At 33.5% G+C, this 15,605-nt stretch overlaps 1 protein-coding gene across 1 annotated transcript in view; it reads left to right on the forward strand.

The window, feature by feature from the left end:
• Adam32 (ADAM metallopeptidase domain 32) overlaps nucleotides 1–15,302 on the forward strand; it is a 107,880-nt gene extending 92,578 nt beyond the window's left edge. The window contains exons 17-19 of the mRNA XM_077792718.1: nucleotides 2,581–2,677; nucleotides 3,829–3,981; nucleotides 15,157–15,302. Coding sequence (XP_077648844.1) covers nucleotides 2,581–2,677; nucleotides 3,829–3,981; nucleotides 15,157–15,302 — 396 coding nt within the window. The remainder of the gene's footprint in view (nucleotides 1–2,580; nucleotides 2,678–3,828; nucleotides 3,982–15,156) is intronic.
• Nucleotides 15,303–15,605: the final 303 nt, after the last annotated feature.

Genomic DNA, 15,605 nt, shown 5'->3' on the forward strand with positions numbered 1-15,605 from the left:
GGAAGAAAATCAAAATTGCATAGGTTATAAATTTTAGTGTTCCAAAGCACAGTAGGGTGAATATAATCCACAAAAATATTATATATTTTATGAAGAACTAGAAGAGAGTAACTTGAAGTCTCCAAGCATAAAGAAGTGATAAGGATATGGAAATTCTAATTTTCTTTATTCAATCTGTAAATACTATAAGCATTATTGAAATATAACCTCTACTCTATGAATATATATAATTGTTATATGTAAAAAGAAAAAAATTATAAAAGGGCTTCTATTGACAAAATATGAGACAATTTGGGCATTGTTATAAATAATTATATTAATAGGTTTTTGCTCATTGAATAAAGTAAAATAAATATGATATTGTTTTAATAAATAAGTAAAAATTTAATAAGTAATTGTATTACATGGTATTTACAGTAATATCATTTACTATTATTGATTATTGTTAATGACAATAACTGCATAAATGAATGGGGAGGAAGGAAAAATTTTCCTTACAGTATAAACAATATAGAAAGAATGAGGGGGTTAAAGAATTATCAGTGGATTCTAAAACTAGTGGGTGGAAATTTTATAAGGAGTGATATATTTCCATAATCTTAAATTATTTCCTTATGTGTTAGTCAGCTTTTCATTGCTGTGACCCAAGTACCTGACAACAACAACTTAGAGAAGGAAAAGTTGGGCTTCATAACTTCAAAGACTCAGTCCAAGATCAGCCAACTCCATTCTTCTGGACCTGACCTAAGGCAGAACATCTTGATGGAAGGGTGGTGGAGGAGAAAAGCTGCTCAACTTATGACAGCCAGAAAGCAGAGAGGGAGAAAAGGGGCGGGGCGACAGGATTGAATGTGTGTGCATGAGAGAGTCAGAGAAAGAGAAAGTTCATGCATGAAGGAATAACCCCAAGGGCAAAATAACCTCATAATTTGAAGAAACTATTGTGTGCAAATTGTAGGCAGCCATGCCCCATCAGCCTATAGTTACCACACAATAGTTTATTCAAATGATAAATGTGTCAAATGGATTAATGTCCTGATGACATTTTATTATTATTGCCCCAAAGCCCCATCTCTGAATCTTCCAAATCATGAGCTTTTTAAGGTTAACTAAGTGACATGAGTGATGACGCAATACTGGAACAAACTGACATTAGAGGAACATCAGTTTTGTAAAGAGTTTCAGGGGAAAAGATTCATGTTCTTAGCTGTAATATTTTGATTCAATGTAAGACACCCCAAATTGAGAGATGTTTTATATTATTTTGAGAGGTAGCATAGTATAATGCTCAAGACTTTCTTAGTTTAAATGCTGGCTCTCTCCATTAGTAGCAGTTTAACTTTTGGAAGGCTAAATATGTATGTCTCAGTTTCTTCATTTGTAAAGTGGGAATGATAATGTTCTTTTATGCATTTAGATCTGAAATGTGTCTCAGTTTCTTCATTTGTTAATTGGGAATGATAATGTTCTTTTATGCATTTAGATCTGAAATGTGTCCCCAGAAACTCATGTATTAGGAAATGTAGCAAAGTTCAGAGGTGAAAGATGGAATCATGAGGGCTCTGACTTCCTAAGTGCACTAATTCTTTTGATGGATTAATAATTGGATTGCACTTAGTGGAAGGTAGTGAAAGTGATAAGCAGGTGGAGCATAGCTGAAGGAAGTAGGTCACTGGGGACTTGGCCTTGGCACTGTATCTGTCCCTGACTCTTTTCTATTTCTCTCTGCTATCAGGGCTGTTATAAGTATTTAATGAGTAAATCCATATAAAGTGCTCAGAATAGAGACTCACAGTTAGTAAGCACAATAAATGTGTTTGCTGTTGTCATTAATTAATTAATTAATTAATTGCATTTATTAATTAATTACATTAATTAAATACATTTAATTACATTTCTCAGTTACAGAAAAAAAATCCCTTCCTAAAGTTATACTATATCTAAGCATCTAGAGGCTCAGATTACAAAATGCTTTTAATTAAAAATCAAACAAATGCAGATAAAACAAAATCCTGTCCTGGTTAAGGGTAGTTTTAGGCCAGTAAATATTTAGCGTCCAGTCTGGGGAACAGTAAAGTACTTTATGTAGAGGCAAATACCTCAAACTACCAACATAAATCACTGAATGTAGAAATGGGAATTGAGGCATACAATCAGGTTGGAGCTGATTTTGGCTTTCTCAAGTATATCACTGTAAAGGTAGCATTGCAATTAGAATTTAAGTAGTATGTGTTTTTGAAATTGCGCACTAAATTTGCAGATAAATATTTGAAGGTGCTGTATGTTCTTAGTCACTTTATAGTTCTTTTTTGTTTTTTTATTCTCCTTCTCCTCCTGCTCTTCCTCCTCTTGCTCCTCTTCCTCTTTCCTCCTCCTCTTCTTCTTCTTTGGTGTGTATGTTTGAGTCTTTAAGAAACCAAACATTTATTTTGTACAATTATCTCTGTAAATAAATCACTGTAGAAATCAAATTATGTTAGGTAAAGATGCAAAACTAAATATGATGATCTATCTCATAATTTCACTTTCAATGAAAAAATATTTTTAAAAAAACATCCAAATTTTAAATAATGATCCTAGGTGTGCAATTCTCAAGGTGTGTGCAACTGTTCTGATGGTTACCTGCCTCCAGATTGCCAAACAAGTGCCAGAAGTGCTGTTGTGACTGTAAAATCGGGCAAGTACTAGTCTCTTTAGAGAAGTTATTTAATAAAAATTTTCAAATTTCTTATCCTCACTAAACTAACATTAGATTTTTATCACTTGAAGCGATACTAACATATTTAAGGTAATCTGAGTTTTCTCAAAGAATGTGATCCAAATATGCCTTCTTATTCTTTCTCTTTTTTATAATATTAAAATATCATAATTGAATCTGAATATCTTTAAAACTTTTTCCTTACTGATACCATTGACTTTCTCTTTTAGAATATTTTTCAGCTGGCCTCTGTATGATTGAGATTTCAACTGTAAACAAATAGTATTTACTATATCTGTTACTATTACTATGTTTATGTTATAGAAGAAATGAAATAGAAGACAAAATTTTATTCCAAAGGAGTTTGTAGTTTAAATGAGAACAATCTGTAAATGGCAGCTTAAGAGTTTACAGAAGGGACACCAGCACAAATTTCAGTTTATTCTTTCTTTTAGTTCCTGTCATTCATGCGTCCACTGAGTTAGCAAATACTTATCAAACTCTTAATATATACCAGATGTTGATCTAGGCACTGGGGATGTATAGCGAGCAAAGAAATCCCTCACGTGGTCCTGAAACTATGCTCAGTGCTTTCAAGTGTCAGAATTAGGGTTATGAATTGAAGTCTCCTAATTTTTATGCTAGCACCCTTTATTAGCACCACAATGACTTTACATATAAAATTACATCCCTAAGATCAAAAGCCAACAATCTACTAAATAAAAACTGAATATACACAAATACAGTGAGATCTTTTGATAATCCTGTCCTTAGAAAATATTGAAATGATGCAAATTTGGATAACTTTGTGATTACACCATCTCATTTATTATTGCATCCTTTGACCCACAATTAGATTTTGTTGTAGCTTCTGTACCATGTTGAAAACTCTGGAACCTTTTGGGAGTTTAGTTTACATTTTTAGAAAAAAAGATTTTATATAATATGTATAGTATTATGTATATATTTGTAAGATACTATGTATATATATGTATATCTTTAAATATTATGATTCTATAATTGTTTTTTCATGCTCCTTGAGTAACAAAAATTCAGAATATTTTAATAAATTTGTTGCAACCTGAAAGTAAAATTGGATAGCCTAATTTTAAATGTACTTTTGTTTTTAGGTTCAGTCACGGAGAAAGCTTCTGGCAATACTATGAAGAACTGGCTTCTAGGTTTCTACATTGGTTCACCTATTCTCATCATAGTAAGCATAATAGTTGTGGTGTGGAAGAGACTGAAAAAGTGGTTTTCCACAGAAGAGGAATTCCTAAGTAGTGAGTAAGTTGAATTTGTGTTCTGAAGCTAACCTTTAGTAGCATTTGAATCTAACAATATGTAAGGTAATATGAGCAGCAACAACAATTTGCGTTTTATTAGGATTTTGAGTCAATATCTCATTTAGTTGTGTGAGGTGTTTGTGAATTTTTCTTTTTAAAGATGCAGAGATTTGGGAGTATAGTTAAATAAATTGCCAAAGTCATTGCTCTGCCCTTAACTCCAACCCAGTTAATCCCATCAGGAGATTAATCCACCGATTGAGTTAAGACTCTCATAACCCAATCAATCCAAGTTTTCTACAGGAGCATCACAAGTGTTTCTTAAAAATGTACATTTCTCATGTATCCTTCATCTATTTTTTTCCAATGACAATATCTTATATTAACATATTGCCTTTTCACAGCCAGAAAATTGGTATTGGTACAATACTATTAATAAAAGTAAATGACTTATTGACTGTTATTTACATGCATTCATTTGTGTCTGCAGAGTGTTATGAAATTTTATCATATGATTTGTTCATCAACACCATAATTATCACCATTCCTTTTTGAAATCCTACTTTTAAAATTCTAGGTTCAGTTTCTTTTCTCCACCTGGCTTTATTGAAATATGATTGACAATAAAATTATTTGTATTTAAGAGTATGACATTATGATTGGATATACATTTGCATTGTAAAATTATTACTACAATCAAGATAATTACACATCCATCACCTCATCTATTTACTCCTTTTTCTGTGTTTATGGGGGTAACACTCAAGATCAACTCTTAGTAAGTTTCAAGTATACTATACACCATAATTGTTTTTTAAAATTAAAAATAGCCACATAACATGACCATAAAATTAAGAAACATAAAAAGAAAGAAAATAAACTAATAAAGTTGTATGCTTCTATTTCATTCCTCCACATATTTGGAATTTCTGATGTCCCAGTTTATAAATTTTGATTTTGCCTATCTCTTAAAATATTAATGTAGTTATTAATTTTAAATTTTTCATAGTTTTCATTCCAAAGGTATAAATAGTTTTATATCTTTCATTTATACTTTCACAGCATTCTGAATTTGTGTGGTTACTCTTACCAGTGTATTTTATATGTGTATCCTTCTTACTCATTAACATCTTTTTCTTAAAGTTTGAAGAACTTCTCTTAGCATTTTTTTTTTATGGACAGGTTTAATGGAGAAACATTTTCTAAGGTCTGTCTGGGGATGTCTTTACATCTTCTTCATTTCTAAAGGATAGCTTTGATGGGTACAGTTTTAACCCTCTGGTTCTGTCAAATATCATTCCATTCTTTCTGCAGGCTTGTGACATTTCTGCTAAGAAGTCTGCTACCAGGTGAACTGGGACGCCTTTATGTGTTGTGTTCTCTGTCTTGCTGCCTTTGGAATGTTTCCTTCATCTTTAACCTTTGAAAGATTGATTATAGTGTGCCTTGGGGTAGGTTTGGTTGAGAATCAAACTGGTGACTTTTGACTTTCCTGTATCTTGATATATAATTTCTTCTGTGTGTGAGTTTTTTCTTATTATTTCTTCAAGTTTTCTTTTATTATTCCTTCAATATTCTCAAGTACCTCTGGAATGCCAAATAGTTAAACATTTGCTCTTAATGATGTCCCAAAGTTCCTGTAGGTTTCCTTATTCATCTTCTTTCTTTTTTTCTTTTCCTACTAAGTATTTTTCAAAAAGACTGTTTTTTGAGCACCCTAATTCTTCCTTCTGTTTGATCTACTCTGATATAATGCTTCTATCATATTTTAAATTTTGCTTAGTTTATGTTTTTAGCTTTCTGTTTGATTTTTAAAATTGCTTCCATCTCTTGTTAAGGTTTCTCTGTTAGAGTATTGAATTGTATTAAGATCCTTGAGTTTCCTTAAAATAATAACCCTTTTTTTTTTGGTATGCGTAGTTGTTTGTACATTACATCATTAGATATTTATTCCAGTTTTTTTTTTTTTTTTTAGAGAGAGAAATTTTTAATATTTATTTTTTAGTTCTCGGCAGACACAACATCTTTGTATGTGGTGCTGAGGATCGAACCCGGGCTGCACGCATGCCAGGCGAGTGTGCTACCGCTTGAGCCACATCCCCAGCACCTTATTCCAGTTTTTTGTAATGTGACTTTGTGCCTCACTTCCCCCAAAATTTATTTTCTGAGTTTACAGATGCCTCTACTATTCAGCACTAGATGGCACCCTGAATCCACAGTTGCTGTGATTCTGCTATTGTTGCTGTTTCATCACTAGAGGGTGCCCCAAGTTCAGGTGTGTTCCAAATGCACAGTTGATGTGTTTAGCATTAACTGGATGCATAACTAAACAAGGCATCTTGGTTGTGTACAATATTACAGTAAACATGAGAGTATATTTATCTCTTTGAGGCCATCATTTCCTTTGGATGTATGCACAGAAGTGAGATTACAGGAGCACATGGTTGTCTTATGTTTAATCTTCTGATCAACCTGTGGTTTTCCATAGCAGTTGCACCAATTTACATTCTCACCAATAGCCCATATGTGTTCTATTTGCTCTATGTTCTTGCCAACAATCATGTTCTCTTTCTGATTTTTTTCTTTCTCTTCTCTTTCTCTGATAGTAGTCATCCTAAAAGATGTGAGGTGGTATCTCATTAAGCTTTGAATTTCATTTCCAAAATTTTTACTGTTATTAAGCACCTTTTAATATATCTGTTGGCCATTTGTATATCTTCTTTAGGGAAGAAGAGTCTATTTAAATACTTTGTTCCTTATATTTTTTGGAATCAACCCCTCTTCCAATATTTGAATCCTTTCCATATATTACATTTTAATTTGTTGTTTTGTTTTCTATGCAGATTTTTTTTAAAGTTCCACTTTATTTTTGCCTTATTGCCCAGGCTTTTGGTGTCATATCCAACAAATTATTGTGAAGTCAAATGTCAAAGGCCTTTTCCTCTATGTTTTCTTCTAGAAGTCTTATGGTTTTAGGTCTGATGGTTAAATCTTCAACCCATTTTTGAATTGATTTTTGTGTATGATGTAAGAAAAGGGCCCAATCTTATTCTTTTGTCTGTAATTACTATAGTTACCCAGGTTTCTAACACTACTTATTCAAGAGAACTGTTATATCCTCCACTGTGTATCTTGGCTCTTTTGTCTAAGATTATTTGTGCATTTGTGGGTTGATTTCTGTACTCTCTATTTGGTTCCATGGATCTGTACATCTATTTTGATAATACACTCGACTGTAACTTGAAATCAGGAAAAGTTCTTCCTACTTCAGGTTACATTAGTAATTCAGAGTCTTTTGTGATTCTATATGAATTCTAGGATTGTTTTTTCTAATTCTGTGGAAAACATTCCTGGGATTTTGATAGGGACTACACAGAATATGCAGATAGCTTTTGGTACTTTGGTCATTTTAACAATATTGATTATTCTAATCCATGAATACAGACTACATTCCAGTCTATTAGTCTTCAATTTCATTCATCACTTATTTTATTTTTATTGATGTTGTAAATGGAATTGTTAAATTTCTTTTTCAGAGAGTTCATTACATATAGAAATAAAACAGATTTTTGTATGTTGATTTTATATCCAACTTTAATTTGTTTATTATTTCTAACAGTTTTGGAGTGGAGTTTTAAGAACTTTTATATGTAAGATTATGTCATTTACAAACAGACAATTTTTTTTGTTTCTTTGCAATTTGGATGCTCCTTCTTTCTTTCTTTCTTTCTTTTTTTTTTTTTGCTAATTCATTAGGGTAGTCTTTCTAGTACTATTATGAATAGCAGTGAAGACAATAATTATTTTGTTTGCTTCTTGATCATAGAGAAAATTCTGAAAGCTTTGCAATAATTATGATATAACTGTGGGCTTCTAATATATGGCCATTATGATGTCAAGAAGTATCCTTGATGGATATTTCAGTTATTTATAGTTTTAGCTGAATAAATAAGCCACTTAGAAAATTCAGGTATGAGTCTGTAGGTGGACATGCACTTTCTCTTTGTTGGTTGATACCCAGGAGTAGAATGGCTGGGTAATATGGAAGGTGTATGTTTAACTTCTAAAGAAAGAGCCAACAACATCATTCTAAATGGAGAAAAATTGAAGGCATTCCCTCTAAAAACTGGGACATGACAGGGATGCTGTCACCACTTCTATTTAATGTATCCTATATGTATCCCTTTAATTTCTTTCATCTGCCAGTTCTTGAAACACTGGCAGATGAAAGAAATTAAAGGGATACGTATAGGAAAAGAGGAACTTAAATTAGCACTATTTTCTGACAATGTGATTCTATACCTAGAAGACCCAAAAAACTCCACCAGAAAACTTCTAAAACTAGTAAATGAATCCAGCAATGTAGCAGGATATAAAATCAACACCCATAAATCAAAGGCATTTCTGTATATCAATGACAAAGCCTCTGAGAAGAAAATGCGGAAAACTACCCTATTCACAATAACCTAAAAAAAAAAAAAACAAGATAATTGGGAATCAAATTAATAAAAGTGGTGAATGATCTATACAATGAAAATTACAGAACCCTAAAGAGAGAAATCAAAGAAGACCTTAGAATTTGGAAAGATCTACCATGCTCTTGGATAGGCAGAATTAATATTATCAAAATGACCATACTACCAAAAGCATTATACAGATTTAATGAAATTCCAATCAAAACCCCAATGGCATTCCTCATAGAATTAGAAAAAGCAATCATGAAATTCATCTGGAAAAATAAGAGACCCAGAATAAATAAATCAATTCTTAGCAGGAAGAGTGAAGCATGTGGTATCACTGTACCAGACCTTAAACTATACTACAGAGCAATAGTAACAAAAACAGCATGGTATTGGCACCAAAACAGACTGGTATACCAGTGGAACAAAAGAGAGGACACAGAGACTAACCCACAAAATTGAAATTATCTTATATTAGATAAAGATGTCAAAAGCATGCACTGGAGAATAGATAACACCTTCAACAAATGGTTCTGGGAAAACTGGAAATCCGTATGCAACAAAATGAAATTAAACCCCTATTCTCACCACACACAAAACTCAACTCAAAATGGATCAAGGACCTAGGAATTAAAACAGAGACTCTGCTTCTAATAAAAGAAAAAGTAGGCCCAATCTTCATCATGTGGGATTAGGCCCCTACTTCCTTAATAAGATTCCTGTAGTGCAAGAATTAAAACCAAGAATCAGTAAATGGAATGGACTCAAACTAAAAAGTTTCTTCTCAGCAAAAGAAACAATCTGTGAGGAGCCCATATCCCGGGAACAAATTTTTACCCCTCACACATCAGATAGAGCACTAATCTCTAGGTTATATAAAGAACTCAAAAAGCTAAGCACTGAAAAATCAAATAACCCAATCAACAAATGGGCTAAGGACCTGAACAGACAGTTCTCAGAAGAGGATATACAATCAATCAACAAATATTTGAAAAAATGCTTATCATCTGTAGCAATCAGAGAATTGCAAATTAAGACTACTCTAAGATATCATCTCACTCCAGTCAGAATGGCAGCTATTATGAAGAAAAACAACAAGTGTTGGAGAGGATGTGGGGAAAAAGGTACACTCATACATTGCTGGTGGGACTGCAAATTGGTACAGCCAATATGGGAAGCAGTATGAAGATTCCTTGGAAATCTGGGAATGGAACACCATTTGACCCAGCTATCCCTCTCCTGAGACTATACCCTAAGAGCTTAAAAACAGCATACTACAGGGACACAGCCACATCAATCTTTATAGCAGCACATTTCACAATAGCTAAACTGTGGAGCCAACCTAGATGTCCTTCAATGGATGAAGGATAAAAAAAATGTGGCATTTATACACAATGGAATTTAACTCAGCATTAAAAGAGAATAAAATCATGGTATTTGCAGGTAAATGGATGACACTGGAGAAAGTAATGCTAAGTGAATTTAGCCAATCCCCAAAAAACAAATGTTAAACGTTTTCTCTGATATAAGAGGACTGACTCAAAGTGGGGTAGGGAGAGGGAGCATGGGAGGATTAGATAAATTCTAGTTAGGGAAGAGGGGTAGGATGGAAAGGGAGGGAGCAGAGGATTAGCATGGGTAGTGGAATGTGATGGACATCATTATCCAAAGTACATCTATGAAAAATCAAATTGGGTGTCAACATACTTTATATATAAACCAGAGATATGAAAAATTGTGGTATATTTGTGTAATAAGAATTGTAATGCAAAAAACAAAGTACATGTATAAAGGCATGAATTGGCATGAACATACTCTATATACAAAGATATGAAAAATTGTACTCTGTATGAGTAATAAGAATTGTAATGCATTCCACTGTCATGTATTTAAAAAAATAAAATCAATAAAACTAAAACAATAAATAAAAAGCAAGCCACAAAGAAGAAAAAAAGAAAGGGCCAAAATATTTTCGAAAGCAGTTGTACCATCTTGCATTCCAACCACTAGTGTGTGAGAGTTTTAGTTCTTCATAACCTTTCAGCAAATGGTATGGTCTGATATTTTACTGGTTTTAGCAATTTTAATAGCATATGGTTGTATCTGAATATAATTTTAATTTACATGTCTAATGACTAATGTTGGCAATGACTTTATGCAGTTATTTGCAATCTATATTCTTTGGAGCATTGTCTATTTAAATTCTTTGCCAATTTTTTAATTGGCCCATTTGTCTTTTTTATTATGATTTGTTCATATCTTTTGATAATTTTTGAAATAGGTGATATGTTACATTTTGAATATTTGTTATGACTTTGGGCTATAAGTCCTTCATCATATGTATTATCTATAAATACACTCTCCCAATTTAAGGCCTGTCTTTAATTCTTTTAACAAAATGTCAAAGAGTAATAGTTTTAAATTTTGATGATGAAATATAATGTATCATTTTCTTGTTTTAAAGATCATGATTTTGATATGGTAACTAAGAAGTAATTGCCTTCTGAGTAATTCTACAACTCAATGTGTATGTATGAATTATAGTTCAGCTCAGTTAGTGGGAAAACAACTCTTCCTGTATCCATATGAGTACAGAAGATTATTTCCCTTATTTTGGATAAATGTTTTTACTCTGGCTCAGGTAATTTCTTCATTTGCTTGCACTGATTTGTATGACACACAGATCTCAGTGCCCTTCCATCCCCTTTCTACTCTAATATTCTTTCCCTGTGGTCTTCAGCTTTCTTGGCCTTCATACACTCAGCATTCTGTCACTTTAACCTAGTGAGACTGGTGGGAACTTGCCTGGGAATGTCCCTTGAACTGCACTATGACATGGATATTGCCCAGCAGTAGGGTCATTAGTAGGGCTCATTTTCTTTTCTTCCCTCAAAGTTCACCATACTGCATTGTATAATATCTAATGTCTGAAAACCCTTCTTTCATATGTTTTGTATGGATTTTTAGTTGTTTCAGGCAGGAGGATAAATATAGTCTTTTTCTTCATCTTGGCCATAGATGGAAGTGTATGCCTTTATGGTTTGTAAGTTCACTTTAACAGGTTATTTAAAATCTCTGTCTCATAAAGATTTTCTCAGATCACTTTTATTTTTCCAAATCTTCCATCTCTACACTGTGCTAGAGTTAAGGATTCTGTTCCTACAAAGATCTCTATGGAGATTACATATGCATTTGTAGCTCCTAGTATATGAATTCATTGTTTTTCTCTGGGGTTATTAACTCCAAGTGGTATATAAATCATATAGTAGTATGAAATTATATAGTTGTGTTATAGAAAAATAGATGTAGGTTATTTTATTTTTGCTTTTCTTAAGGCAAAAAAATATTTAAAATAATTGCTATGGCCAGGGTTTAAGAATGTGTAAGATTTTGATCTGGGGGCCTGAAATTGTACTTTTTGGAGGTTTGAGATTCCCATTTCTCACTGTGGTATATATACACAGTGTAGTATTACTTAGCCATAAAGAAGAATGACTTTGTGATATTTGCCAGCAAATGGAAGGATCCAGAGACTATATGTTAAGTGAAGTAAGCTGGTACCAAAATACCAAAGGTAAAAGGTTTTTTTCTGATAGATGGAAGCTAACCCACAAAAAGGGGGGTGGAAAGAGGAGGATGAGAAGAAGAATAGATTAGACAATGGAGAATAGAGGGAAGGAAGGGGGGATAAGCAAAGGAAAGACAGTGGAATGAATCTGACATGGTTTTCCCAATCACATATATGAAAGCAACACACTGAAGCCCACCACCATGTACATCTATAAGAATGGGACTCTAACTAGAATAAGATATATTCCATGCTTGCATAATTATATCAAAATGGATTCTGCTATCATATATAACTAAAAAAGAACCAATAAAAAAGATCAAATTAAAAAAAAAAGAAAAAAGAGATTCCCATTTCTCTTATTGATGCATTTTTCCATTGTATGGAAAATTTCCATTGTATGCACATTTTCCTGTTATATTCCCAAGGCCACTGGTCAGAGTTTTTATTATTTCTGTTTCATGGGTGACATGGCCTTTCCTGGCTGTCAGGAGAAATTAAAGGGTTTAAATAGCAGCTCCTCCACCTTACAAAACCTGGGTCCTCAACTTCTCAACAGAGCTATCAAATCTCTAGTCCTAAAATTTATAACTGGATTAGATATTTCTGCAATCACTCAACCTTAGCTAGTAGTTACCTGTAAGCTCTGTTTTATCATTTTTATTGACACAGGTGAAGTCTTGCTCTGTTGTTAACCTCAGTTATATATTAAATTTGTATGTATGTGTGTGTGTGCTTTCTCAACACTTGTGTATATGAGGAATGGAAAGGGGAAATGGCTTTGCCAAACTACTCTACCAGATTGTCCAGAAATCAGTACAGGTTTTAATTTTAAAAATGTTATCAATTCTTTAAAAATGAATAAAAGGTTAAAGTTGGGACATTAAGGTGGGAATCAGACATTCAGGATCAAATGTATAGAATGTATTTAGAAGTGATAAGGAAAAGGGCCTGGGGTGTGCTTGGTTAGAATCCTCCAGGCCCTGGGTTAGATTTCCTGCTCTGCTGGAAACAAAACAAAATATGAGGAAAAGCATACCTTTGGTTTCTCGGTGCGTTCCTCATTTCAAGACTTGAAATTTGTACTCTTTGTGGATGAATATATGCACAAATAAAAATGTTATTTGCATCTTGTTTTCAGTGATCTTTGGACATCATTTTATTTATTGGTAACTAGTCTTGTAAAAGACAAAATACTGATTATAAAATAGTCTGACTTTTATTCACAAAGTTGGTGAGCTTTCTTAGTACTAACTAAGACATTATTTCCATTTTTTTTTAGATTCAAATCTGGAGGAAGCACTCATACATACCTCAGTAGGTATGTGAGTTAAAAGATACACGTTGAAAACCAAGAATGAATTGATAATTCAAAATTCCTAAATATTTTCTAACCACTTTGGTAAAGTAAGGCACTGAAAACTAGACTACTAATACATAGTAATTTAGTTTCTAATACATTAGTCTCTTAGTTAATAAATGTTCATTGAAAGTCTACTCTGTACAAACAAGGAATAAAATGGCTGTTGAGCTGGGCGAAGTGGAACACACCTGTAATCCCAGCAGCTTGGTGGCTGAGTCAGAAGAATCACGAGTTCAAATCTAGACCCAGCAAAATAGAGGTGCTAAGCAACTCATTGAGACCCTGTCTCTAAGTAAAATACAAAATAGGGCTGGGGATGTGGTTCAGTGGTCAAGTGCCCCTGAGTTCAATTCCCAGTACAAAAAAAAAAAAAAAAAGCTGGTTGAACTGGAGATATGATATGTGCAATGAATAAATAAAAATAATACATAGTGTCCAGAAGTCACCCAATGTGTATGATATTAGTATAATCCTTAGGTAAATAAACCAATGCCTAAAATTCAATAGACCATGAGGGAACTCATGAATCTTGATGTTTAAGTATCTATGACTAATTATATTGACTTAGCCCTTTTATTCTTTTTTTTTTAACAAAAATCATCAACAAATAGCATTTTATATGCCTATTGATATTTTTTTAACCATAAATAAATTTCTCATTGTTCTATGATAGCCCATGAACTGGGCTTAGTATTCCCTTTTTTTTTTTTTTTTTTTTTTGTGGTGCTGGGGTTCGAACCCAGGGTCTTGTGCATGCTAGGCAAGCACTCTACCAACTGAGCTATATCCCCAGCCCCAGTATTCTCTTTCATTGTGAAGAAATGCATTTCCTCAAATTCAAAAAAGTCTTAGATTTTTATCTCTTCAAATGCTAACTCTTCTTTTTTTCAATATCCTGTGTCTGAATTACTTTTTCTTTTTAACTGTTTTTTTTTTTGTGTGTGTGTGTGTGTGTGTGTGTGTGTGTGTGTGCGCCCGCGCGCGCTCATGCTCAGGGGAGGGGGTGGAGATACTTCCCTAACTAATTTAGTAATCAGATTTTTTTTTTCTTTTTAATTTTCATCTCTGTTATTTCTTGTTTAATGGATTTTGGTTTCTTTTAAAATTTATATGGAAACCCCAAATGGGAAGTATTAATTAATGTCTGGTATGTAAACATGGCAAAGGCCCTGAATGTTCCTTCTTCATCCAGATGTCCAAAGCAATTTCCCTGATGCATCTCAATGTTTAGTGATGACAGCTTTTACTATCCCCATTTCATGAATGATGTGACCTTCCGTGGTGCCCAGGGTTAGAGAAGGAGGTCAGCTACAGCTTTCCAGGCAGCCTCAACTTCTGATAAGTTGATGTGGTTCACATAGCTTATAAGTGGTTCACATAAATCGTTTACATATTCTGTATAAGCAAAAGTAACCAACACAGTTTTGGCACCATTATCAATGCACAAATAACTGGGTTGGATGCAGAACCCAAATGGATCAGCAAGCTTTCCTTTATTCTGCAGAAGAGTCAATCAATCAGGCATTGGAGGGGCTCATTTTCTGATAAGAAAATGGACATCGGTTATAGAGGGGCTCTGAGTTTTATAGTTTACAATGAGGTTGGTTTAATTGTTGGCGACTAAAGCTGACATGTTGGTTTGGACAGTCAGAAAAGAAGTTGTAAAAAGCCCCAAACTCATTGTTACTGGGAAAATCTCAGAACTCTATGTTCACTGCTTGTCCTCTTTCTCCAGGATTCATTGTTTCCCAGAGTTTCACTGTTTGCTTTTCTCCTTCTAGGACTCATTGGCAATGGAAAGGATAAAAGTGCAGGGCATAGCATTTCAGGGTCCACCTCCTCCATTCAGGACCCATTGTTGTTGGGAAAGGATGAATGTTTGCTTTTGGTGGAGATGTTGGGGGTGAACCTGGGAAGGGATGTGTAAGCAAAAATAACCAACAGCTTGAGTACCATTATGATTGCATAAATAACTGCTCTTTTTCCTTGGGGCCCTTTGTTACTGGGAAAGGATTTACTGACAGAGGATTAATGATTGCAATGATTGCCTTTCTCTTCCTTATTTCTCCAGGTCAGACAGTTTTTGGGGGGTTGTCATCTCCATCCTGGGGGTTGTCATTTTCCATATCCTTCACTCTGAAGGCATTCAGCTTTAGTGTCTATTTGCTTTACATTTTCAATATCCTCCAACAACAACTATCATTAGAGATATCCCTTTTTAAATTTTAGT

Source organism: Urocitellus parryii, chromosome 14, assembly GCF_045843805.1.
Source record: "Urocitellus parryii isolate mUroPar1 chromosome 14, mUroPar1.hap1, whole genome shotgun sequence".
Classification (NCBI taxonomy): Eukaryota; Metazoa; Chordata; class Mammalia; order Rodentia; family Sciuridae; genus Urocitellus; species Urocitellus parryii.